The sequence below is a fragment of the Heteronotia binoei genome, chromosome 5 (assembly GCF_032191835.1).
Source record: "Heteronotia binoei isolate CCM8104 ecotype False Entrance Well chromosome 5, APGP_CSIRO_Hbin_v1, whole genome shotgun sequence".
Lineage (NCBI taxonomy): Eukaryota > Metazoa > Chordata > Lepidosauria > Squamata > Gekkonidae > Heteronotia > Heteronotia binoei.
The window spans coordinates 115,196,173-115,223,173 of record NC_083227.1 but is presented as its reverse complement, the minus strand read 5'-3'; the positions used below and the strand labels follow the sequence as shown (position 1 = coordinate 115,223,173).

At 44.1% G+C, this 27,001-nt stretch overlaps 1 protein-coding gene across 3 annotated transcripts in view; it reads left to right on the top strand.

Annotated features, from left to right (window-relative positions):
• SIMC1 (SUMO interacting motifs containing 1) overlaps positions 1-27,001 on the top strand; it is a 72,529-nt gene that overhangs the window by 27,187 nt on the left and 18,341 nt on the right. For all 3 annotated transcript variants that reach the window (XM_060240216.1, XM_060240215.1, XM_060240214.1), the window contains exons 2-6: positions 16,381-17,151; positions 18,884-19,116; positions 22,343-22,412; positions 25,195-25,343; positions 26,694-26,873. In XM_060240216.1, coding sequence (XP_060096199.1) covers positions 16,474-17,151; positions 18,884-19,116; positions 22,343-22,412; positions 25,195-25,343; positions 26,694-26,873 — 1,310 coding nt within the window. In that variant the 5' untranslated portion in view covers positions 16,381-16,473. The remainder of the gene's footprint in view (positions 1-16,380; positions 17,152-18,883; positions 19,117-22,342; positions 22,413-25,194; positions 25,344-26,693; positions 26,874-27,001) is intronic.

Here is a 27,001-nt window from a genome sequence, read left to right as displayed (position 1 = left end):
TTTAGTATCCCTTTACCAACTAGTCTAAATCAATTTCTTCCCCAAGCAATAATGTTTCATGTTCAACTGATTTCAATAATTATTCATTATTTGCCTTCCTCTTGCACCACTTAACCCTTTCAAACACTCCACTCACTACCTCTTGCAGAACTACATACACTCACTTCTTCATTCATTCTCCATCCTAATCCTTTCTCATTAACCATACACTTTTACTTAGACCCACACACATTTACACACTTTTGTAAATTATACAGTGATAGACTAACAGCATTCAATTCCTTGCTTTCCCTCTCTTTCTTCTTTCTTCTTTCTTCCTTCAGTCCTTCTGTTTCCCCTTTCTTCCTCTTCTTCTTTGTCTGTTTTTCCCCCTTTTTGTCTTTCTGGTCTTTCTAGTCTTTAAATTTCTTCTTCCAAGTTACTTATATTATATTGATCAAACTCAGTCTTTTAATGAACTATTCACTTTTCTACAGCTCTTAGTCCAAAAAAATAGTCCACCTAATCCTTAATATAAATCAGATCTTCTATAACATTATATATTTTCTCCCATCTGATCTCCACAACACGTAACAATCTTTACACACAATGTTTTAAGTGAGTCTTTAGTTTTAGGCAAGTTTCAAGAAAGTTACTTTCTAACTCGAGGTCTTTCCACTCTTGTAGCACAGGGTTGTCACTTTCCTCCTCCTCTCTTTTCCACGCCCTTCAGCAATTATGGTGTTTGCTAGCCACGGAAAGGAGGTGAGACAGGGAAAGAAAAAATCAGTTTGTTCCTTCGGTGCCAAATCCGCTGCTGCTGCCACTGCCCACCTCCTTTCCTCCTTCCTCCGACTTTGTTCCTCTGCTCCTCTTGCCAGCCACAAAGTAGTTGTCTCAAAGTAGTTCTCTCAGGCACACCCACATACGTGACCGAGGCAAGCCCAATTTGCAGCCATAACAAAAAGCGCCTCACTTCAGGTATATACTGTCCTTTTTTTTTCCTTTTCGTCTCCTCTTAGTCTTACGTTTTTGGGTTAGTTTCATTTACTTTCACCAAATGCCCTCCACCTTCACCTCTGTCTCTGGTAGCTGAGACTCTCTCACCTAATGGCGCGCGATGCGGTTGGGGCAAAGGGAGGGTAGAAAAGCCAGGAACCTAAAAGTTCCCCCGTGCCTCTCCCCAAGACCCCTTCTGCTAGCAATGCTCCTCCGACGGGAGCTTGCTGGGTCTGACGACCCCCCAACCCGCACGGTTCAATCCGTTCCTGCCCTGATGGCTTGAAACGCGACCGCCTCGTCTCGCTGTAACCGGAAGTGCTGTTTTCCCTAGAAGTGTCTTATCTAAATGTTTGGTGACATGGGGAACTTAAAGCCAGAATTTTGGGAAATGACATATCAGTAGTTCTGCATGGGCAGGCAAGGCTCCTTTTCCCCTAAACTTCCCCTTCAAGAAAAATCTCATTATGTTATTTTTATGCCTCCCAGACCTTCGTGGTGTAGCCAGTTAAGGCTATTCAGCTATCTCAGCACTAAAATTCAGTTGGTGCATGGCTACTGCATTACAGTTAGCCCAAAAGAGCTTAGGGTCAGCTCTTTTAAAATGCAGCCAGGATGCAAATTAAACAAATACAATTTATTGTCATGATTGAGAGAGAGATTCAGAGTTGTACCTTTATTTTTACTTTTAAAATGCCAGAATCAAATACCTCTGAGAAAGAGAGATTAAACTAGTTTTGGTAAATATTTACTGCTTCAGTTCTATAAATTTCAGGCTCAAGGAAAGGCCTCTGAGCATGTACAGAGAGTGCCTAAATCAGCCCCAAATTGGAGCCTGTCCTAGGGAAGTTAAAGATTGCAAATTTGCAGTCCTCCTGCCCTTCCCCCAACAAGAACACCGTGGCGCAGTGTTAGAGCTGCGGTACTGCAGTCCTAGGCTCTGCTCACGACCTGAGTTGGATCCCCAGTGGAAGCAAGGTTTTTAGGTGGTCGGCTCCAGCTTGACTCAGCCTTCCATTCTTCCGAGATTGGTAAAATGAGTGCCCAGCTTTGCTGGGGGGAAAGTGTAGATGACTGGGGAAGGCAATGGCAAACCACCCTGTAAAAAAAAAGTCTGCCGGGAAAATGTTGTGAAGTTGTGAAATCAACGTCACCCCAGAGTCGGAAACGACTGGTGCTTGCACAGGGGACCTTTCCTTTCCTGCCCTTCCCCCATTGGGGAAGGAATGCTAATCCTCTTCTCTTTACTCAATCTGAAATCTTTAACAGAACCAGAAAAGGGCAAAAGGAACAATAATTTTTAGAATGCAGTGCCCTGAGACATTAAGAAGGAAAGAAAATTTTCACCTCAAGTCTCTCTTCTTAAGGCACAAGCAACCAGGTGTCTTTCGAGAAAGAGACCTGTCTTCTTTTATAAATCAAATCCATAACCAGAAAAGGGAAGAAATTTGGTCATTTGAAAATCTTAACTATGTGACTAAGTTGATGGAAAACTCTAGGTATCATCTTTTTTTCACACGTAAATAAGGAAACACCAGAGCTTGAATATAATCAGAAAGAAAATCTTGTCTCTGATACAAAGTTAACCCTGATTCCTTAAGAGAAGTAAATTGCCAGCATCTTTGCAAAGAGTCAAAGTTTTCTCTTTTGCAAGGAACTTATATCCTATCAACTTTCACTGGATTTTGGCTAGGAAAACTTTTGCAGACCCTCTTTAGCTGTTTTAGGAAAGAAAAGGCACTTGGCCAAATTTAGTCTTTATTGTAGAAATAAGAAGTGTAAAATCTGAGCACACCCCCCCCCCCCCCAAACCAGGCAGATATGCCTCATGGTATCTAAGGGGGGAGGCACAATTGAGATATTTTTTCTGAATTCTCCTATTCTCCTGATTTTGGGTCTAAAGATACAAATTCAAACTTTTGAAATTCTGCAAGAATGTCTCCACAAACAAAATGAGTAGTTCTAGATACCTGGAAGGAAGATGTGTATATGTTAAAAATAAGCAAGCCAGTTTGAAAGCTCCTTGGCTTGCTCAAAACACTACTGTGTTTTGCAAGGATGCCAGTCTCCAGGTGGAACCTGGAGATCACTCCCAAAAATATAATGTAATGCCCAGAACATTAAGGCTAGTGCCTCTGGGAGAGAAAGTATCCAAGAAAATGGACTGCATGCCTTGTAATCTCCACATTTAATTCAAATATTCTGAAATCTCCAGCCTGGAGCTGGCATCCCAAAGTTCCATTTACAGCTAATCTTTCTCTTTGACCCAACTGTGTCTCAACCCTGGTTGTTGTCTGATCGGCAGTGCACCATGAAATATGGCACACATGCTTCAAGGACTGGACAGTGCCAAAGGGGGAAAATTGATACCAGAGTGCTGCCAAATAAACAGGGTAGCCTTAAAAGACATGGGGGGCCCTCTCAAGCTAGTCTGTGTGCCCAGAAAGGCCCCATGATGGAGACCAGGAAAACTCCATATTGGAAGGCTGGGCTGAGTGACCTTCTTCCCCACACACACATCTTCTCTAGATGAGAAAATACTGGAATGTGCCAGTGTGAATGGATAATCCTATCACTGTCTCTCTTCCTCCCGTGACCCATCTGTACCCCATCTCTGACAATATACTATTTCGTTCCCCCATTGTAGTGTCATTTCAGTCTTTCCAGGGAATGTCAAAACCAAATGGTCACCTAGCTGCCCTTCCTGAGTGGTCATACAGAATTAATTTGTTTGACGTTGATGATCAGTCTCCTTCAGACTTAAATAAGCTTTCAGAAGACTGAAAGGGAGGATTGAAGGGGGACCCCTGAATAATTAATGAATATCCCTGTAATAATGAATAAAAGCATGCTTATGCCTTCAAAAAGAGAATGTCTGATGCAATGTTTGTTAGAAGCAGACACCCTTCAGTGGGTGTGGATTCAAGGTTGTAAAGTGGATAACAAAAGGGCCTCCGCCTCTTTGAGAAGCTTCTTGTAAGAGCTGATAACGCATGGAGACAGAAGGTAGAAGGAGAGCAAGGGGGTGGGGAATGTTGAGTTAGATAAACCTGGGGGCCTGCCTGCTTGTTTTGGGGTGTGAATAAAAATGGTCTTTCTTTTAAGGCTTTTGGGTGTTTAAGCTCTCATTAGGAATTGAATGAGCCAGGAAGAGGAGGGGCCTCTATGCAGAAGGTTGCAGACTGTGTGAAAAGCAAAGGAGGGTAGCAAGACAGTTCTGCTGGGGAGCTGGATAGGGTTGCCAGCCCCCAGATGCTTCTGGAGATCTCCCACTTTTACAACTGATCTCCAGCTGGCAGAGATCAGCTCCTTTGGAGAAAATGGCTGCTTTGAGGGGTGGACTCTGGCATTGTACCATGCTGAGGCCCCTCCTCTCCCCAAACCTCTTGCTCTCCCAGCTCGACCCCCAAAGTCTCCAGGTATTTTCCACACAGACATGGCAACCCTAGCTCAGCTGGAACCTTAATCATAGGTAACTATGAAAGGGGAGCACTGTTGTTTAACTCTAGTTCTGTAAGCATGTGTGGTTACTATGGAAACTAAGAAAAAGTTACAGTAACAATGGTTGGAAGGAGAAGAGGGGAGGGGGGAAGATTAGGAGTGTTATACTTTTAAAACCTGCGCGCGTTGGTGTTAGGCAAGATTGTGAGCGAATTCACCAATCAGTGAGTTCCACAGGGGGTTTGGCTTAGGTATATAAGGACTGTGCTGCGACACAGAAGGCGGAGTCGACGGGTGGAAGCTAATCTATCCGGGCTCCCCGTGCTTTGCAAACCACGTTCTATTAAACAATCCTTGTTGGACCCTCCCGTGTATGCGTCATTGTTTAATATATAACATCTGGACAGGCTCTACACGTAACAACTATGGTAAGGTAACTATGATTTATGTGTGGAAACTGGTAAGGGAGGGGGACTTTTGTTCTAAATTTTAAATGTTAGAATTATTGTTTCAGAGCTGTGTTATCTGTTGGGGAGTTCGTTTGGGACTAGGGTTGTCAGGTCCCCTTGCCTATCTGGTGGGAGGATGAGGGGTGTTCCAGGGGTGGGCAGGGACATTTTATGAGGATGCTCTGGTATTTGGGTGAAAAACTATGGTTCTCTATGCTCAAAACTAGAGTTTGCTCAAATACCAGAACATCCTGGTGCAATGACGTCACCTGGAAGTGACATCATGTTGTGGACATCGCTGGAACATGGGAGCTTTTTGGGATCTTTATCTTGGAAACTGGTGCACCAAGTATTCAGCTGGAGACTTCTTGGGCCACAAACAACAGGAAAGAAATGGACTTTGGAGGTGACAAGCTGTGAAGGAAGGAAAAGTTAATTGCTTGGGCTTTAAAAGATCATTGTTTTGTTGTGCTAATAAGTTTTGTGTTACAATATTAGGTTAGTGAACAGTAAAAATTTTTTATCCTCTTAATTATTGCAAGATTCATTCCAAATTCTGCCCCACAGAACCCACAAACTGAAGTTATAAACATTGGTGCCCAATGAGCATGTGGCTTGGAAGTGAACTTGCAAATGTAAACTGCTTGCAATGGAAGTGTGCAATAAGTTCGGGTTTGGGTTTCATAAAACTGTTGTGTTATGTCGTATGAGTTCAAAAGATGTAAATTAGTTTATTAAAAATGCTGTAGAACTGTATGGTGCAATTGCTAAGATGCAAAGGATAATTGGAAAAGAGATGTTGTTTTGTGAATTCTAGGCACCTGGTTCTGTCTGGAGAACAGTAAAGCAGTAAAGCAAGTTGCATAGAAAGTGGGATGTAGAGTTTGCAACAGTTATTGGGAAATAAGCAAATAATTTTGCACAGGAAGAGGAAAGAATGCTGGGTGGCTGTTATGTGAATGAAAAAGACTCCAGTTGCACCCTCTACTCCTGCTGCAAAATCTTTTCCTGAATTGCAACAATTGTTAGCAGGAGTTTTGCAAACTGCCAGTGCAACCAAGATTTCAGCAGCAGATCTAGAGGTGCAATTAAAGGCATTTGGGGGCATTTCACCAAAACCAGCAGGGGAAATAGAGTATTCTGTTTAGAGAATATATGCAAAAGAGTTAGTAGAAGATGACAGTATTTCTGAGAATACTAAAAGGAGGAAAATTATAAAGAGCTTGCTGCCACCAGCATTGTTCATAGCTTTGGGAGTAGGGAGAACAGCTTCTGCAAATAGCAGCACTGCTTCAGTTCATGAAATGAAAGTTAAGTTTTGTGCGACTTATCAGCACATTATTGGAAAACCCACCCCACCCCCATCATATCTAAATCGTTTGTTTGCTTTGGCTATGGAAATGCTAGTAAAACAGGGTGGAGGGAGGTTTCCAGAGGAAGAATTTAAGCTTTCTGTGCAGGAACAATTTTTTAAAGATGTTGACATGAAGCATTGTTAACAGCTCTTAGTATAGAAGACATGAGGCTGGTAGTGAACCAAGAGGAGTTTGTTATATTGATCTTCTTCATGGTGTGAGGTCTTTGGAGAAAGAAATTTTGAATAAACAAGAAACTGAAGCAAGAGATGCATGCAAAGGGATGTCCTTTAAGTAAAAAAATGTACAATGCAGAAAAGATTGAAAGGAGTGGTAAGAAGGTAAAGTTAGCCCCCTGTGCAACCACCGAATCATTACTGATCCATGAGGTGATGTCACATCACAACGTTTTCTTGGCAGACTTTACGGGGTGGTTTGCCATTGCCATCCCCAGCCAACAGAGAAATAGATTGGAAATGCGGATATGTGGAGTAGGGTAAAGGTACAAAAACCTCCGCGAAAACCAGCTTCAACAGTAAAGAAATTTAAGTGTAATTTACAAAATAATTATAACACAACAAAACATATCAAAAGTGAAGTAAATCACAATTTAAAGTGACAGAACACTGACCACACCCATATCCATAGTACTTAAGTCTTTAAGCATGAAATTTCTTGAACTGAAGATTTGGGCTGTTGTGAAAAAAGGTCGATATTAAAACGGAGTGCAACGCTCCAATCTTTTTGATGAACAGATGAGTAGAATGATGTGTTTTGTTGTGTTATAAGTATTTTGTAAATTACACTTACATTTCTTTACTGTTGAAGCTGGTTTTTGTGGAGGTTTTTGTACCTTTACCCTGCTCCCAACTGGGGATGGGCAACCCTGCGGGGAAGAAAGGAAACTGGAAGTGGTGAATTCGCCACCTGGACTCCATTCCCATGTGGCGCTTGCCTGCAAAAGCTATTTAAAGGGAACATTCCTTTTGAATGACTTCTGGAAGATCTCTCCCACCCTCTTCCATTCTGCTGGCATTTAGACCTTGAAAGAACTTCAGGCGTGCCTCAAAATTTGCTTAAAAATTGACATGCCTTTTAGAGAAAGAACTAGGTGAGCTTCATCTGTAGATTTTGAAGATCTACAGCAGGGGTATCAAACGTGTGACCTGTGGGCCGGATCAGGCCCCCAGAGGGCTCCTATCAGGCCCGCGAACAACTCACATCTGCTTCCTTTGCTCTCTCTTGCTTCTTTTTGCATCACAGCTTGCTCAGACACACAGGAACTACAGAACAAAGCCTCTATTTTCTCCATTGGCTTACCAGCACATGAAGCAACTTGTGGGAAGTTATGTGTAAGGTTTGGCAGTTGGTATAATTGGATACTATGTAACTAGAAGTACAGAATGCATGTGCTCCTTGTTGTTGAGCAGATTGTACTTGATGCCTTATTGGTTAAGGGGTATGACGTGTATGAGGAAATAAAAGGAGGTGCTGGAGAGGCTGAGGGATCATTCATTCCCTGTGCAGCTGTACTCGAGCATGCTTTGCAATCTTTAAATCTGTCTCCTGTCTACCTTTATTCTTCACACCATTATATTGTTGGGGCTGGACTCCGACAGCAACTCATGTACAAAAGCTCACAATTCCCAGCCATTTCATGCTTTCCTCTGAGTCTTAGGCTCAAAGCATTGACCATGAGATTTCTGTAATGAATGTCAGTAAATCAAAAGTAGGTTTGCAACTTAGAGAGACACACCTGAACAGCATACTCAAGATTGCTACAGCACAGACATTGTCTCCAGATTTTGATGCAATAATTCAGACCAAGAGGCATCAGTTATCCGAGAGTATTAAATAAACAAAATATTGCAAGAGTGCTAATCTTTTAATTAATTATTCTTTAATTGTGTTTGTGTCCTTTATAAAGTTTATATCTCCACTACCTGGCATTACATTTTATGACACACATGGCTCGGCCTGACAAGGTCTCATTTATGTCAGATCCAGCCCTCATAACAAATGAGCTTGACACCCCTGATCTACGGTAACATTTGAGGGGTAATTAATGAGACTACTATCCTATGTGCATCACCAGTGGTGCTGATAAGAACGGAGTTTAAGATGGTAGTTGACTACAGGAAACTAATTTGACAGAGAAAGATGCTTATCCTCACCTAGGAATAGAAGAGACTTTTGCATCGCTTGCAGGATCCCAGTGGTTTTCTGTCAGATTTGAGAAGTGGATATTAAGTACCAATGGAAGCAGCAGATCACCAGAAGATAGCATTTACCAACCCATTTGGCAGCTGGCAGTGCCTAAAGGGTTAGCCAGTGCTCCATCAACATTTCAGAGAATGATGGGAAAATGTGATGCAGGGTTTGAATCTACCAGAAACAGTTGCCTCTATGGATGACTTAATTATATTCTCTGCAACTAAAGAGGAACATGAAGAATGTCTCCTCAAGGTTTCACAAAGACTTAAGAAGCATGGATTGACGTTGACCTCTTTAAAATGTAAACTATTCCAATCCTCAGTTAAATACATAGGTCACATAATATCTGCATCCAGAATACAGCCAGACTAGGAAGAAACAGATGCTATTACTACCTGGCCAGTGCCTACAAATAGCAAATACAAAGATTTATTGTATTTGCTGGATATTATAAGAGGTTTGTTCAAGGATATTCAGTTATAGCCAAGCCATTAAACTCCTAGCATGTAGCCATAATGGGAAATAAATAAAGAAAATTAGTCTCTCAAGGGCAGTTATTTATTGGATTTATATCCCGCCCTCCCCACCAAAGCAGGCTCAGGGGCAGATAGGATGCATGCTGCCAAGAGGCCTTTGAGACTTTAAGTTGACTACAGCACCAGTACTGGGATTTGCGGACTGGAAATTACAAAACATCTCAGCATTAACCAGGGCCAGCCCCTACCACTAGGCAAATTAGGCATCTGCTTAGGGCACTGGGAGGGGGGTGCCAAATTGGGCGCTCCCTCCTCCCAGTGCCCTAGGCCAATGCTTTGGCTTGTGTGCCAGCTGGCTGGCTTTGCTCCTCCTCCCTTGTGGAATTGGAAAAGAGGCAAAGCCAAGCCAGCTGGCTGATGCAAAGCCAGCCGCTCTGGTGCCCTCTCTGCCCTATTTTGCCATGTGCCGGGGGTGGTGATGGTAAGGGTGCAGGCAGCAGACAACGGCTTTTCTCCTGTGTTTCCAGCTGAGGCTGGAAATGCAGGAAGATTATCCCCTCCCCTGTGCCTCCTAAGACCACCCCAGAAGCGCAGGGTGGCTGGGCTTTCCTCCTGTGTTTCCAGCATGGAGGAAGATCTATTCCCCCCCCATGCCTCCTGAGAGGGCAGAGGCAGGGGCTTTCTCCCTGCTTTTACACACCCCCTCCGCTCCTCTCGGAGGCATGGAGGCAGGAGCTTTCTCCTCCACTCCCTCTTTTTATCCTACGTGCGCATAGGATAGAATGGAGTCCATTCTATCCTATGGGCCCATAGAATAGAATGGAGAGATTGGGTCACCCCTGCGGCACGACCCCAGAAGGGGTTTGAAGTTTAAAACCCCTTCTCTAGCATCGCGCTGCAGTGGCAGCTTGAACCCTCCATTCTATACTATGTTCCCTTGGGGAGGGACGGTGGCTCAGTGGTAGAGCATCTGCTTGGGAAGCAGAAGGTCCCAGGTTCAATCCCTGGCATCTCCAAAAAAGAGTCTAGGCAAATAGGTGTGAAAAAGCCTCAGCTTGAGACCCTGGAGAGCCTCAGACAGTCTGAGAAGACAATACTGACTTTGATGGACCAAAGGTCTGATTCAGTATAAGGCAGCTTCATATGTTCATATGAAAGATTGGAGTCCATTCTATCCTGTGAGCCCATAGGATAGAATGGGGAGATCAGGCTGCGGCTGTGGCACAATGCTAGAGAAGGGGTTTTAAACTTCAAACCCTTTTTCTGGTGTCTTACCGCAGAGGCGGCCCGATCCCTCCATTTTATCCTATGGACTCCATAGGATAGAATGGGGGGGGTACTTGGTTCTGCCTAGGGCGCCAAAGGTCAGAGCCAGCCTTGGCATTAATAGAGGAATTGTGTGAGGGTTGCTGTGTGAGAGAACTGTGAGTGCTTGGTGTCTGCTGGTGAGGGGGTTTTGGTTGCTTCTGTGTGTTTTTTGCCTGGTTTGTTGCTGAGAGAGGAGGACCTGTTTGCTTGTGGGTGGTTGCTGGCCCCAACCTGTGGGTTTAACCTTTTTTGTTGCATTGTATATTGTTGCATTGTATATTATTCTGGCTGTTGAGTCAAAGGTGGGGGCTGTGAGCCTTGAAATAGCAAAGCTCCTCCTCGCCAGAGGCGTGAGCCTTTGGCAAGAGCCAAAGGGTGAGAGCTAAAGGGCTCTTAGCCTGAGGGCCCTGTAGGAAGGTGAGTAGGTATTCACAAGTCTTGGGAGGCAGTGAAGTGGAGGTACAGGAGTTTGACAGAGTTATCAGGGAGGTACAAGTTGGAAAAAAAGGAAAGGTCCCCTGTGCAAGCACCAGTTGTTTCCGACTCTGGGGTGACGATGCTTTCACAACGTTTTCACAGCAGACTTTTTACAGGGTGGTTTGCCATTGCCTTCCCCAGTCATCTACACTTTCCCCCCAGCAAGCTGGGTACTCATTTTACTGACCTCGGAAGGATGGAAAGCTGAGTCAACCTCAAGCCGGCTGCCTGAAAACCCAGCGTCCGCCAGGGATCGAACTCAGGTCGTGAGCAGAGTTTAGGACTGCAGTACTGCAGCTTTAACACTCTGCACCATGGGGCTCTTACAAGTTACAAGGTACAAGTTAAACAGGACTAATTTGGATTGGATTTGAAATTGGAAATGGATTGCTGCAACAAGGCTCTTGAAGAAGTAGAGGCAGTGACATGCAAAGTCTGTGGCATATTCGTATTTTTACCTGAGGGTAACAGCAATTACTCATGCATCAAGTGTAAATTGGTAGCCCTACTGGAGGAGAAGATGCAGGGACTTAAGACGCATCAGTCACTCTCCAGTTTACAAGGGAAGTTGAAGAATTCATGGACAGAACCCACAAAATGCTCCTGAAATGGTAACAAGAGCAGGAAGAAAAGCTACCTCAGCCAATGGGGGTACACCCAACACAGGAGGAGGGCACATGGGAAAAGGTAACCTACAAAAGCAGGACAATCAGGATGCATTCTGAGCCTCTGTTGCTAAGCAGTTGGTTCCAGGATCTCCTCGTAGATATTGATTCTGGTCCACTGGAATAAGGGCAATTTCCTCAGCCTCCACAAAGCTTGAAGGAAATTTCTCAGTCCCCTGTGGATGAATGGACTCAAGCTTCTGCTCCCCAACATAGGAGAAGGTACATGCTGGTAACTGGAGATTCCCTACTTGGAGGGGTAGAGCCCAAATTGTGTGGACCAGACGTTGTCTCGAGAGGTATACTGTCTACTGGGTGCATGCATCCAGGACATGACTGAAAGGGTAGGAAGACTAATCAAGCCCACAGATTATCATCATGGAATCATAGATTTGGAAGGGACCTCCAGGGTCATCTAGTCCAACTCCTGCACAATGTAGGAAACTCACAAATACCTCCCCCTAAATTCACAGGATCCTCATTGCTGTCAAATGGAAATCTAGCCTCTGTTTAAAAACCTCCAAGGAAGGAGAGCCTACCACCTCCTAGGGAAGCCTGTTCCACTGAGGAACCGCTCTAATGGTCAGGAAGTTCTTCCTAATGTTGAGCCAGTAATTCTTGATTTAATTTCAACCCATTGGTTCTGGTCCTACCTTCTGGGGCCACAGAAAACAATTCCACACCATCCTCTATATCAGTGGCCCCCAACCTTTTTGACCCCAATGTTTGCATGTGGGAAATCTCAGGAAATGTCCCAGCCCACCACAGCCCCAGAGCCGGCCGGGGGCACCCAATTCAGCCTTCCCCCACCCCACCCTGTGGTTCCTCCCCTTCCCCCATTTTTCTCCTCCCTCCTCTGCCCCCCTCCCATGCAGCCTCGTCACACTATAGCAGAAGAACACACTGGATTAAATAGACCTTTAGATGTCAATGTTTAATCTATGTGACTATAGGTTTTATGTCTCAGTGAGATGCATAGTCGCGTTCTCCCAAACGATGAAGGTACAATACATCACAGAAACTAAATACATCCAAAATTAAGATCTTTTTTTATTTTTTACCAATTTTGTGTTTTTGACAACTGTTTGAGAAGGATCTATCAAGGTTTTAATCAGTCATGTTATTAAGGTCCCCACTGATAAAAGAATTCCCCCTTCTCAAAATAATTCCAGTTTAGTCAACAGAACATTAATGAAATGAATCTGATTTAGGGTTGCCAAGTCCAATTCAAGAAATATCTGGGGACTTTGGGGGTGGAGCCAGGAGACTTTGGGGGTGGAGCCAGGAGACATTAGGGGTGGAGCCAAGATCAAGGCTGTGACAAGCATAATTAAACACCTGGGGATTGGCAACCCAAACAGCAGTAGCACCTCCACGCTCAGGTGTACCGGCTTGGGGCGGGCCGTTGGGGACCCTGAACTCTTCCTATGTGCTTTTTTCACGCGTCGCCCTCAAGGGCACGGGAGAAGCGCAGCAACATGCACAATCCCCGTTCACCCTCTGGCATTCCCACGCCTCCCTCTCTCTCTCCCCTTTTGCAACTGGGGGGCGAGATCCAGCCCCACTGCCCCTTCCCTACTGGACGGGGGGGGTCTCTCTTACCTGCCGTCTCCTCCCAGCTCGCTCGCCTTCGCCCCCGCCCCGCATCAGCCGCCCCGCCGCCTGCAGCCATTTTCCGCTTCTCCCTCAGCTGTTCCCCATGTGGGAACGAAGACGACTCACAGAAGCCCGGGTCCTGTTGTGGGGCATGGCGGGAAGCATAGCTCCCCGTCCGGAGCTCAGCCCCACAAGCCAATGGGAGGCGAGCGGCCCAGAGAACTACAAGCCTGGAAAGCTGCCGTGCTAGGCATGCTGGGAGTTGTAGTTCTTTCTAAAGGTGGAGAGAGGAATCGCAGAGCGGGGAAGGGAAGGTAAGGAAGCGGAAAGGCTCAAGGCTGTTCCAAAAGGGGCGCCAGGCGGGGGTGGGTTGTTCTTCGCAAGGCCTCCCTGGCACTTTTTTTTTTTTGCCATTGCGATTTGCAAAAGGCCGCCCTGCCTCCAAATGCCCCAAGAGCGAGTGGCACCAAAATGGCGCCATTTCCCCCCCGGTTCCGAATTTTGGGAGGGCGGGGGAGGAGGCTTCTATATCGGGGGGGCCCCGCCAGGGCGGGGGAGTTGGGACCCCTAATCTGATTCCTGTTGGGGCACGTAAAGAAACTAGGGTTAATTTGGCTTCATTAATTGTACTTTTTAAGAGGATCAAATGGCATTTGGGATCAATTTCACAAGTTGTGTTTTGAAATATGATGTTTTTCAAAATCAATCTTACTACATCTCTAGATTTATATGCGACTGATGCCTGATATTGTTCAGCAAACCATTGTGATTTAAGTACTTGTGTAGGTTTTTTTTATTTAAGAGGAGTTTCTTGCATAAAAATAATATCTGAGTATTGTCTCACTTATGTTGAAGTAACCCTTTTAGCTTTTATGTTGTTATTTAAGCCGCAGCAATTTACAAATAATACCTTCATTGTATTACACATAATATGGGTTTAATTGTATTTATACATCTAAGTAAGCATACCTGTACTTAACAATAAATACCTGGTGTTTCACTTGGCATATTTTTGTTAGCATTCAGTTATAACTTTGAATAGAAGAAAAAAGAATGCAGTTATAACTAATTTTGTTCTTCTCCCCTTGTACACTTTCCACAAAAATTACGTTACTCCCAACAACTCCCACTCTTAAACACCAAAACACTCCTTTCCCGGATGCTGTTAAACATCTATATGCACCCTCTTGCCCATTTGGCACAGAGATTTGGACTAGGGGGTGTCATTAATATGCAGAAGACACTCAGCTTTATTTGCTGTTGGGTGACTGATTTGCTTCGGTTCCATCGTCTCTGACTGAGGGTCTAGAAGCCATGGTGAGCTGGCTAAAGCAGAGCAGGTTAAAACTGAACTGTTCAAAGATGGATGTTCTGTGGTTGGACCGGGGCTGGTGTCAGAGCACAGGGCACTATTAACACCAGCGCCAACCATCAAAAGTCTGGGTGTGGCCTTGGATGCCTCTCTCAGTGGAGGCCCAGGTCACACATATTGCTAAAATGATATTATAGTATTATTCAGAACGTAAGCTTTCGTGTGCTCTCTAAGCACACTTCATCAAACGAGGGGATCAGGTATAGTGGGCTGAAATACATATGTTACAGGAAGAGCTTAAAATACCTTGGTAGTCAAGGAATTTATAAACGTTAGGTAATGGGCAGTAGGGGCTTTTGTATCCAGATCAGCAGCTTTCAGATGATATGGGTAGATACTGATTGGAAGTGTTTAGTTTATGAGGCAGCACAATATAAGCTACTCTGAGAAGCATAAACCTGCCCTGCGGAGAACAGGAGAGTGCGAGCAGGGTAAGACTAGTGGGGAATCGGTCTTCTCAAAAAGCTACCCATTTACAGAAGCAGTCAAAAAGGCAAAAGTCCATCTGCAAATCATCACCATCATCACCAAAACAGGCTTCTGTTGGCCGTTTAATTCTGAAGCTGCTTTCAAATATCTGGAGATTCCAAAAGAGAGAGGTACTGGGGCAAAAGGAGTGGCAGTTGGAAACACTCTCTTTGGTTTCTAATTCGGTATGTAGGAACTGTGATTAAGCTCAAGGGTTTCTTTCTCCTGTAGTATCTGAAGAAATGAGCTCTGTCACAAGAAAGCTGTTATGGGAATAAATGTAATTAGTTTTCAAGGTTCCACAAGCCTGTTTTCTTTTGCCTTATTCAGAATAGTTTTATTGATAATTTTGTTGTAACTTTCAAAATTAAGCCATGATCTCATGCTTAGAAACCGATTATTGCCTGATTTGCATTGTTGTTTCCTATCTCCCTCCCCCCAGTGATGATAATTCTCCCTTTTAAAGTTCTTTGCTATGGCAGTGGAGCTGAAAGTATTTTGAACTGACTCTTTCTCTTGCTGTCTTCCGACGAGCTAAACACCTAGTCCAATTATTTAATTTTTAAATTTATTTAAAAACGTATACCCTACTTTTTTGCCCTTATCAGGGTCACCACAATCAACAAGAAAATGTTGAGAGATTCCTGAAAGTTATGCCTCATATACATGGTCATGTGTATTAAACTGAAAAGATTACAAATTATAATAACCAGTTGTGAGTCTGTGAGAAATAGGAACAGGTGGAAGATCAATTGGCAGACATCTCTCACAGACCCATAACACAATATTGCAAGACAGATACTCACTTTGAGTTTGGAATTTTGCTCTCCTCTTCCTAAATGTCAACCTAGTACAGAAGCACTGGTGCATTTTATTATGCATTGGATTAACTACTATTGCCCATGGGCCTATTCGGGGTGGTCAACGGTAGCTCTCCAGATGTTTTCTGCCTACAACTCCCATCAGCCCCAGCCAGCTACCGTTGGCCACCCCTGGCCTATGTGATCAGATATAGTGACACTAAATACCCATAGCTGAAAAGCATGAAAGCCTCTGGGGGGGGGCGGTTAGTGAGTGAAATCTCATCACACCAATTAATAATCTGAGGTAGCAAAACCCAACAAACAACTCCAAACACAGCACTTCTGTGAGGATAGTTTTGAAGGGCAACCATGGTGAGGTGCAGTAAAACAGCTGGATTTGAATCCAGTAGCACCTGAGAAACCAATGAGATTTTTGAGATTTGAGCTTTTGAGAGTCAAAGCTGTAATGCAGGAGAAATCTGAACATCTCATTGGTCCCTAAGGTAATACTGAACTCAAAGCTAGCACTTCTGTAAGATAGTTATGCTGTAAATTGAGTGAATCTCCAAGGAGAGGGAATTCAGTAAAAATACCTTTCTCAGGGTGCACCATTATCTAAATGTGATGTTTAGGATGTTGTCAGTTGGTCTTGCAGGTTCTGATGGGAGATAGCAGTTTGTAGGATATGCTGGTCCCAAACTTAAAGGATTTGTAAACAAAACCAGGCATGCTTCATTCTTTACTGGGCTGTACAGTGATTGGAATCTCTCTTTTGCAGGAGGTGATTGATCTGACTGGAGATGATCTGGTTGGGAAAACAGCTGTGTACCATGACTTTGGTGTAATCGATTTGACACAGACTGAAGATACAATGGTCAGCCCTCTTCGCAATGGTGGCTATGTTTCTCTAGATCTAATACACTCGACTCCAGCCAGCATACAGCCTGTATACTCTCCTAAAATACTCACCACTCTGAAAGATACTGAAAGGACTCTTGAGATGTCACTTGACTTGTGGGAAAGGAAACAACCATCCCCCAAGGAAGATGCCATCCAACCAGCCTGTTTTCAAGGCAGCTTTGCCCTTGTCCCTAGTTACAGTGGGGACTCTGAAAGCAGTAGCCATACCACTTACAACAGTGATTTAGGATCTTTGGGGAGTCCACAGCTGGGCTCAGATGTTTTCTCTATCTCTTCAGCCAATGGTAGCAGTGAACATGAAACATTCCAGGACTCTGTAGAAGATGATCCTAGTAGCTGTCCACCTGCAGGAGATCTTAACCCCCAGCTTTCTCTTCCTGATCAGAGACACTCTCCAAACTCCCTCTTTTCCCAGTGTCCTCTGAATGCCACAACAACTCCAACAGAAGATGACCAGTTTATGGTAGAGACAAATAGCTCAACATCAGGTGCTGTAAAGCCAGATGCTCAGGAACCAACTCAGCAGATTGACATCAAAATCTGGATGAAAACATTGCTGTATTTCCCTGGGGTGCCTGTACATCACCCCTTCCTCCACAACGTAGTATGTGAAAAGGATGCCATACAGGTAATTGGTGGGAGAGATAAGTTTCCCAATCAGAATTTAGATATTTGGGCTCCTAATAAGAAAATGCACATAATTCTCTGGCTAAATCTGTTAATGGTATCATGCTGTGAAGACTGTGGAACAGTACTAGAAGAGAGCCATGGAGATTGTAAAGTAGTTTATCAGATGAGCTAGAGGGTCAAGTTCTCCAGCTCCAGATGTCTGGTACAGACATTGAACTGGAATTGTAATGAAGGAAGTGATAGTATGGTACACTAGAGTTACTCAGCTCCTTGATCACAGTATCTTAGCTGTTAATGTAATGAGATGGGGGAGGCATGATTGAGACTTACCAATTCTACTTGTCTTGCTTACCCAGGTCTGGATCATGCTATTAAAATAAAGCTGTACTGTGACAGGACTGGGTGTCTTCTGGGTGACCTGTAGTACTGCAGCCCATAGCTGGGTAAGGGTCTAGAGTTCATTGGTCCCATTCCTCCAAACACGTGCTCAGCCAGTTTGTTCAGTCCTTCAGACATACAGAGCAAGGAAGTCGTGGAGTGCTGCTCTATCCTTTGCTGCTCCACCCACCATCCTTCCCAGCAAGGCTCTTGATGCTGCTTTTAAGCCTTGCCTAAACAAACACCCTGGCTTGGCTGACCTGCTGTCACTCCTCCTAGCTGCTACTAATGGTTGCTGGTTTGGCCCTGTCTCCAGAGTAGTTAGCCCTCCCCAGCTCCACTTAGGCTCTGTCTCGCCTTTTCTGAGCAGCCTTCTCAGAAGTGCTTTTGCTTCCAGCTGTGCCTCAGGGCTTTCTTTATGAGGAACACCTTCTGGGCCCTGATAAGTGGGTTCCCTCCCTGGTCTGTCCCTGTCATACCTACCCAAAAAAGATGGGTTCTCTGAGCATGGAGTTGGCATGTATCTTGTTTGGAATGTGGTTGCACCCCTCCTACCTCAAATTTTACAGCTTTGGGGTTGGTATTAGATCCAACTTTGAAAATGGCTTCAAGTGCCTTCATCCAAGTGGCTCACTGGGAAAAAGCTTTGTTAACTGGCATAATTTGGTAAATGGTAACCTAGTGAATGCTGGTTAATGACACATTTATTGTGCCATTCTTTCCTTCCCTTAAACAATCTTGAGCAAGGGTATTTTGGGGACTACTACTCCCATGTGAAGGTGCACATGCCTCCAGATGGTCCATTAAAGTTTTCTCCAAGTGTCCCCTTTTGAGAAATAAAAAGCAAAACCATTTCTGTAGAAGCACCCAAACATCAAAATGCCTTCCTTAGGCACCTAGTCTGGGTTTTTGGGTGGAAAGTGGGGAGTTTGAGGCACCAATAAATAATATTTTATATGCTCACTGTTGGCAGCATTTGACAGCTGTTTAATTTAGAGGTCATTCCTTATTGTTGACTACTGATTCTACTTTTGTGGGTTTAACTGTTTTTTGTTGCATTGTATATTGCATTATGCCTGACTATGGTTGTGAACTGTTGTGGAAGTGGGGAAAGGTGGGGTGAAAATGCTTTAATAAATGTTACTTTTTATACTGCACCGAACACCTTCTATATTCTCTACCATAAGAGCTGCTGACATACCTGTGATTTTAAATCCTCAGGCTATCTGCAAGGCAGCTTTTCAAGTTACATAGCAGAGCATGTTTCTGTTATGTCACTAAAGCTCTTCAAACAGCATAGTACTTAAGTTCTTAATGTAATATGTAATATTGGTGTCTTACTTTGTGCATAGAACAAGCAACAGAAAGCCCAGCCTATACCATCCCGTAGATTGAGCATGGTATCCAACACTATAGAGGAGAACTTCTTCCGGGGGACCTTGGATTTCCTCATGGATTATGTATCCTCCAAGTACTATCCTCCCAAAAAGACTATGCAGATTGTGGTCAGACAGATTTTGCTGAGCTCAGAAGTACAACAAGAGATACTGAGAGATGCCTACATGCTGATGATGAAAATCCAGGCGTACGTATCCCATGTGTTATTCTCATGTTTGATGGGAGAGCCAGTTTGGTGTAGTGGTTAAGTGCATGGACTCTTATCTGGGAGAACTGGGTTTGATTCCCCAATCCTCCACTTGCACCTGCTGGAATGGCCTTGGGTTAGCCATAGCTCTAGCAGAGGTTGTCCTTGAAAGGGCAGCTGCTGTGAGAGCCCTCTCAGCCCCACCCACCTCACAGGATGTCTGTTGTGGGGGAGGAAGATAAAGGAGATTGTAAGCCATTCTGAACCTCTGATTCAGAGAAAAGGGCGAGGTATAAATCTGCAATTCTTCTTCTTCTTTGGTTGTATGTAATATGATCCTTTTCAGGCAGTCCCCAAATATGTGGCCCAACAGCATTTATGCTGAATTCACTACTTGGGGAGGGGCTATGATTCAGTGGTAGAATACATACTTTGAATGCAGAAAGACCCTGTATTTGGTATGTCTTGAGTAACAGGTGGTAGGAATTTCCTTCTTTGCCTGAGATCTTGGAGAGCTGCTATCAGTCAAAATAGACAATACTGAGCTAGATGCAAGATTCAGATGTCACACAAGTGTCCGTGATGCGCACCCTTTTAAGACCCTCTACACAAAACAGGGATGAGAGGCTTGCAGGAGTATGCTGTGAGCAAAAACCTTGCTCCCTCACAGAATATCACCAAGTCCAGAGAAGGAATTTCCTGTAGCATACTGTGAGACCCTGGCTACACCAGTACTGTGAATTCTTTTTCAGGATCCAGGGTTACACCCCAATTAACCACTGCTTTCTTAAAACAAAGAAGAAAATTTATTAAATAAACAGTACAAAAATACAAGTATCAGTACTGGTTCAAGTTTCCAAGACACACAGAAAATAAAAAAAAAATATTTAAATATCTTAAACTATACTTCTTAGTTACGGGAGGAAGCTCATCTTACAGGCATAAAAATAAACCTCACAAAGGCAAGATCAGTGGTATCTTCTATTCGGTCAAAGTTGATGGAAAACTGGAATAAATGACTTGCAAAGAAGTATCCTTTCACAGAGCAAGGAGTGTAGAGTGACCCCTTTCCTTCAGGTCAAGTGTGCTTCTTTAACCTGATCTTTTCAGGACAATTATACAGCTACCTTGAGATAAACAAAATGATAGTGTAATGATCTTCGCTTGGCCACTCAACCAAATTCACTCAACACAAATTAGCTCCCCTTTGCAAAATGCTTCCCCACCTTCTTTCGCACACACAAGGTCAAAGTGCTCCAAATGACTATTAAGGATTTTCTCTTGACATGAAGCACCTGGATGGTACATTCTTCAGTTAGACATCTTAAGAATACTGTCATGCCTTGGCCCTGTTCACACAGCATGTTGAGTCTGTGTTAAACTGACGCGGTTCTGTTTCGAATATCTTTGTTCCGGATATTATCGATCAGACTGCCATACTGCAACTCCATGGTGAAACCGTCTTCTGCTGTCCACATGACTGCACCATGCAGTTCTTTTTTTTCTACCACTGTTATGTACATGCGCACATTATGAGTATATGCACATGCACATAGGTTAAAACATTATGTGGTTATGCAGTTATGCGCATATCACTAAGTAGTAAAAAAAATGGTGTCCGTAAACCAGATGTCTGAGGCTCCTTTTGCTCTGGGACGGCCTTCAGACTTCTGGAAGACTACGAGGTGAAACCAAAGAACTCAAAAACACCGCAAAGGAACAGGTAACAAAATAACTCAGTTCCGAGAAGGATTTGGGGAGGCAGATGTTGCTGTCTGATTACATGTTGTCATGTAAAGGCAATGTGAAATAACCAGTCAACAAATAATTGAGAGAAGGGCAGCCTTGCAGTTGTAGCAGAAAGTTAATGAAATATGAAGGCTTTGCCATAAAAAAGGTCCAATCTTGATGGAGGCTGTCACTTAAAAGGAGAGGGGTCTCATAGCTTCCCACCTTGTTCTTCCCCTTACTGAGGCCAGCAGGGCTGCTAAAGGGAGATGCAGAGACTCCCTTGGCAGCACCACTGGCTGGCTCCAGCAAAGAGTATAAGTGGGTATATTTCAGGCACCCACCCACCCCACTACAGAATCTGCTGAGATCAGACCAGCAGTGCTGCCAAAGTCAGCTCCATGCCTCCCTTAGCAGAGTCACTGATGGCAGGGAGAATGGTTCCTGTGGCAGGGAGAATGGGTGTTTTGTACACCCAGCCCTTTCTGCCTCAGGGTTGCAGTTGCATGGGGTTGCCTGTCGGCCCTCAAAATGGCAGAGATTTCATGATGTAATCTCATGAGATTTTGTTTGGCATTTATTTGGTTGAGGTTTTAAAAAAAGTAATGTTATTTATTGTCCACCTTTCTCACTGAGACTCAAAATGAATTACATATATGAGTACAATCAATAGGATGAGACACCTTAGAAACAATGCAATAGACTAGGATAGCAGAGGTCTGAAACAAGGCAAACATCTTCAATGTAATGTATTAAGCAATGCAAGAAATGGTTCTACATAAGAAATATAATGCATTGAGAGCAAGATAAAAACATATAGCAAAAAGGAACATATATTAGTAGTATAGTTCACAGTCCTGTTCCCTCTGTTGAAGCATCTTCCTGAATCATTCTGTTATAATGCAGCCTTATTCTTTTACAAAAATGCCCTCCTGAACAGTTGTTTTGCATAGTTTATGGAAAGCCAGATTTTGGGGGCCTTCTTGGCCTCCTGGCAGGCCATTCCGTTGGATGGAGGGACCACTACAGAGAACACACGTGTAGGGTTAGTTATTGGTCTTCCCCTTTTGTAGGATGGTACCTGTAGAAGGCCCTGTTCAGATGCCTACTACCTAAGTGGCCCCATGTTCAAGGCCAGCCCTAGACTGCCTGGCACCCTAGGCAAGGCTAACCTCTGATGCCATCCCCTGCACTGATAATGTCACTGAGTCACACGGGGGCACCCAATTTGGCACCCTCAGGCCAGTGCCTAGTTTGCCTAGTGACAGGATTGGCCCTGCCCATGTTGTGATTTTTTAAAAATATCTCCAGGTTGGCAATAAGATACATATCGCTTTCTGTATTTTACCAACTCAGATAACTTTGATGCTAATTATCTTCACAAGCTAGCTGAGAAATCAGTAAATCACACACTGGCTACAACACATGCTTTAAAACAAGAACAGAAAAGTTCTTGGAAGGAAAAGTTTGGTATAATAGACCTAATTTTAAATTTCAGACTTCATCCCGCAAAAGCTGATACAGTGGTATGGGACTGGGACCTGCTGCATGAGGTCATGACAAAGCAGGTAAGTTGACTATAACCCCCCACCCCATTGAGTGGGAAGCATGATTATAACTGCTGTAATTCTACCAGTCTTTGCTTTGTAAGGGGTTTCCATGCCAACCTCTTTGCTAACAAACTGGTTTGAGCCAAGGCAATGTAGAAGAGACTAATTTGCATTGATTTCAGCAAATGGAGAAGGAACACTGCTTAACTAGCCTTCCTGGTTCCTGCCAATTAATCAGGGCCTGTTCAATGACAGCAGTATTTTTTGGGACAACAAAACTGTTTCGAATAGTCCAGTGAAGGGGCCAAAATGAAGTCTGTGGAGAGCATAAGAGTTTGCGTGTGTGTTTTCCCCCCTTAATTTGCATTACATTCTCATTTAAGACTGTGGACATGATCCACAAAGTTATGCTGCTTCTTATGCACAGGCAGCAAGCCTTGGCAATCCAAGGGTTCGTGGAAGCTAATTATTGCGCAGCTGGCATGGGTTAGAGTTGCACGCTCTTGTTACAAAATGAGACCATTTTCTGTTTGTTTATGGACAGAGCAAGGGTCATTAATGCTCATGAACTGGATTCTAAGCAACTTTTCCACTGCTGCTTTCCTCTGACATGATGAGAGGCTGTTCTGCCAGCATAAGACTCCTCCCACCGGAGGCAGGTTCAGCCGCTATCAGAAGCATTCTTTTTTTTTTAAGCATTTTGTAAGATCCAATCCACTGTTTTTACCCCCAAACTAGGCACAGACTTCTTGCATGCTTGGCTAAATTTCTTTGCTTCTTTGTGCCTCAATATTTCAATATATATATTCAATACAGTCTGTATTCCAGAAAGGTAGTGCCATTTTAGCTTCACTACAATGAATTTATTTATTTTATTTATTTATTACTTTACATTTATATCCCGCCCTCTCCGCAAGCGGACTCAGGGCGGCTTACAGTATCATAAAAACAATCAATTCCATAAAACATATAAAACCATAATACATTTATCAGTTTAAAACTATTACGCTATCTCAATCCAGTCTGGCGGTATTGGGTTCTGACTATGACCACCAGCTTCTGTAGGATGTCCGGTGGCAGCCCATTTTCAGTCAACCAGAAAAGCCTGTCTAAACAGTTCGGTCTTACAGGCCCTGCGGAACGCCGACAAATCCCGCAGGGCCCTTATAGCTTCTGGGAGGGTGTTCCAGAGTTCTGGTGCTGCCACCGAGAAGGCCCTAGATCTTGTTGCGCATAGCCTGGCTTCTTTTGGGCCAGGGGCAGACAGCAGATTTTTTGTCCCTGATCGCAGTGCTCTCTGGGGGATATATGGGGAAAGGTGGTCCCGTAGATAGGCAGGTCCCTGACCATAAAGGGCTTTAAAGGTTAATACCAACACCTTGAAGCGAACTCGGAACACAACAGGCAACCAGTGCAGCTCTCTCAGCACTGGCCGAATGTGCTCCCGTCGTGGTAGCCCCATTAACAGCCGTGCCGCAGCGTTCTGCACTAGTTGTAGTCTCCGGGTTAGCGTCAGGGGTAGCCCCATGTAGAGAGCATTACAGTGATCTATTCTTGAGGTGACCGTAGCATGGATTACCGTCGCTAGGTCGCTGCGGTCCAGGTAAGGGGCCAGCTGCCGTGCTTGCCGAAGATGGAAAAAGGCAGATCTAACAGTGGCTGCCACCTGAGCCTCCATTGTAAGGGAGGACTCAAGGAGCACGCCTAAGCTCTTGACCTTGGGGACCGGTATTAGTGGCACCCCGTCAAGGGCCGGCAGCTGGATCTCTCTCCCCGGACCGCCCCGACCCAGGTAGAGAACCTCCGTCTTCGTCGGATTCAATTTCAGCCGACTCAGTCTGAGCCAGGAGGCCACGGCTTGTAATGCCAGGTCTAGATTTTCCAGGGTACAGTCAGTATATGTATATGTTGCACAACATATGCACAACACAGTATATGTATATGTTGCACACAATGAAGTCTGTATATGTTGCACACAATGAAGTCTGTATATGTTGCACAACTTCATATAAATGCAGAATTCACTGAAAATCTCAAGTTTCTTTTAAAATGTTCTTGTTTCTGTGCTGATAAAAATTATTAGGAATGCATAGGGTCTAACTGGGAAGTTTTGAAAGCCAGAGGGAGGTTGACTAGGATTCCCAGAGTATGGAGGTTTAGTGCCCTGCCTTCCTCCTCTTATAGGCTGAAATGAGAGGGGAAAATTGCAAAATAAGAAAACCTGTGCAGTCTTGCACACTTTGTATAGATCACAGAATTAGAGAGCCAGTTTGGTGTAGTGGTTAAGTGCGCAGACTCTTATCTGGGAGAACCGGGTTTGATTCCCCACTCCTCCACTTGCAGCTGCTGGAATGGCCTTGGGTCAGCCATAGCTATTGCAGAGCTGTCCTTGAAAGGGCAGCTTTTGAGAAAGCTCTCTCAGCCCCACCCCCATCACGGGAGGAAGGTAAAGGAGATTGTAAGCCACTCTGAAATTCAGAGTGAAGGATGGGGTATAAATCCAATATATTCTTCTAATTTGGATTACCTTGGTACAGAATGGCATGGGAGGGGATTTTTTTTTTAACACTGAGAGAAAGAACAACCCCATACTGCCAAACCTTTTCTGGGCAAATTATTCTCATTCTTAGGATATGGTTTTATTCTCGTACTTGTACAACTATCTCTTGCAATTTGCACACTGGCTCCCTGCCAGTTAACTTCAGCACAGACACTTCTGTTAATTGTTCACTGACTCAACCAAGAATTATCAGGCATGGTCATTCACAACTCTTGGCTGAACTTTTTCTGGCTCCCTCAGGAAGAAAAGTTTCCTGGACGACTCCTGTTCTTGAATTACGTGATCCAGACTTTGGAGGATGACTTCCAAACAGCAGCCAGACAAGGCATTCTGCACAAATCCATTGCCAAGAAAATGCTTTCCTGTGACCAGTGCTTCTGCAACGTAAAGTAATTAGCACCTACCCCAAAAGCCTACCTGCAAGTCAGGCAGCCAAAGCCTCAGGAAGTTCATTTTATTTTATTAGTTGGACTTTTATCCCACCCGTCCTTGCATGCAGGGTGCAGGGCTCAGTACTGTTCACAGTAATTGAAACAGATAGAACAGTTAAAATAATAAAACCTTCAATCAGTTATACAATAAATAAACCCAAGATGGCCCATAAATATAGGCACATAGGGCTCCCCAAAATTAATCAGTGGGCAAACACCCCAACAGTCCCTGGCTATACCAGATCAGGGGGGTGAAGTGGGGGAGGCCTGCATAATGAGAGACCAATTGCCTTAACCAAAGGCATGACAGGACATCTCCATTTTACAGACTCTGTGGAACTGAAGCAGATCCTGCAAAGCCCTGATCTTAAGTTTGGTGTAATGTTTAAGATTGCAAACTCTAATCTGGAAGAACTGGGTTCGATTTCCTAGTCTCCACATGCAGCTGCAGGGTGATCTTGGGTCAGCCACAGTTTTCCCAGAGCTGTTCTCTCAATTGCAGTTCTCAAAAGAATTATCTTCATCCCACCAACCTCACAGGGTGTCTGTTATGGGGAGAGTAAGAAAAAAGAGATTGTAAACTGCTCTGAGACTCCAAGTGATGGGTGGAGCATAAATCCAATCTCCTCTTCTTCACCCAGGAGAGTGTTCAGACATCCTCTGGTTGAGGGTAAATGGATGTCCTTTGGGCCGGGGACCACCAGCAGCTGTTGTTCCAACAAGATTAGAGTCCTTAAAGAACATAACAAGAGAGATTGTCCTGTGGATATGTTCAACCCCAGCCACTCAGGGCTTTAAAGGTTAATCCTTAACCTTAGAATGGATTTGTTACTCCACTGGAAGCCAGTGCAGCTGGTGGAACACTGGTTGGAAATGTGCTCTAAAAGGTGCCCCTGTAAGGACATGCACCGCTGCATTTTGAACCAGCTGGAGTTTCCGAGTCAAACTCAAGGGAAGCCCGGTATAGAGTGAGTTACAGTAGTCCAGCCTGGAGATGACCATTGCATGGATCATTGTGGCTAGGTCACAAGGAGAGAAATAGGGAACCATTGCCTGACCAGCTGAAGATGGTAAGAACCTTTTAAGTGCTTTGTGCTATATGTGCTTAATTCCACCCAGGCAGCATTATCAGCTTGATAATCATTGCATACATGTGATACCATATGAGTTAGTCTAAAGTTAAATATTATAGAGAATTGCAAAGCATCCCTTGGACAAAGCACTCAAGAATTTCTGCAATGGGATGGCTGTACAGCAAAGCAAGAGGTCACAGAAGTGCATCGCTAATTCTTACACTTTTTGTCTTAGGGAACTGATTGATTGGCTTGTAGCTGCGGTCACTGGAACAAGATTTTCCCAGCACAGAGATCTACAGGCAGTATGTCCTTTGTCAGAAATATCAGAGGACAAGAACAGCATTTCTGTACCAGAACATTTAGCCAAAACTGCACAAACAGAAAATCTCTCTCTACAGTTTCAGTTTCAGAGGTAAACTAAGAATTTGCCTTCTTTTTAAAGCTTTGTGCTGCAATTTTTATCTGAATATACTAATTTTTAACTAATTGAATCTGTTACTTTGAAGAGGCTAGCTATTGCTTCTTGCCAACTCAGGGCAG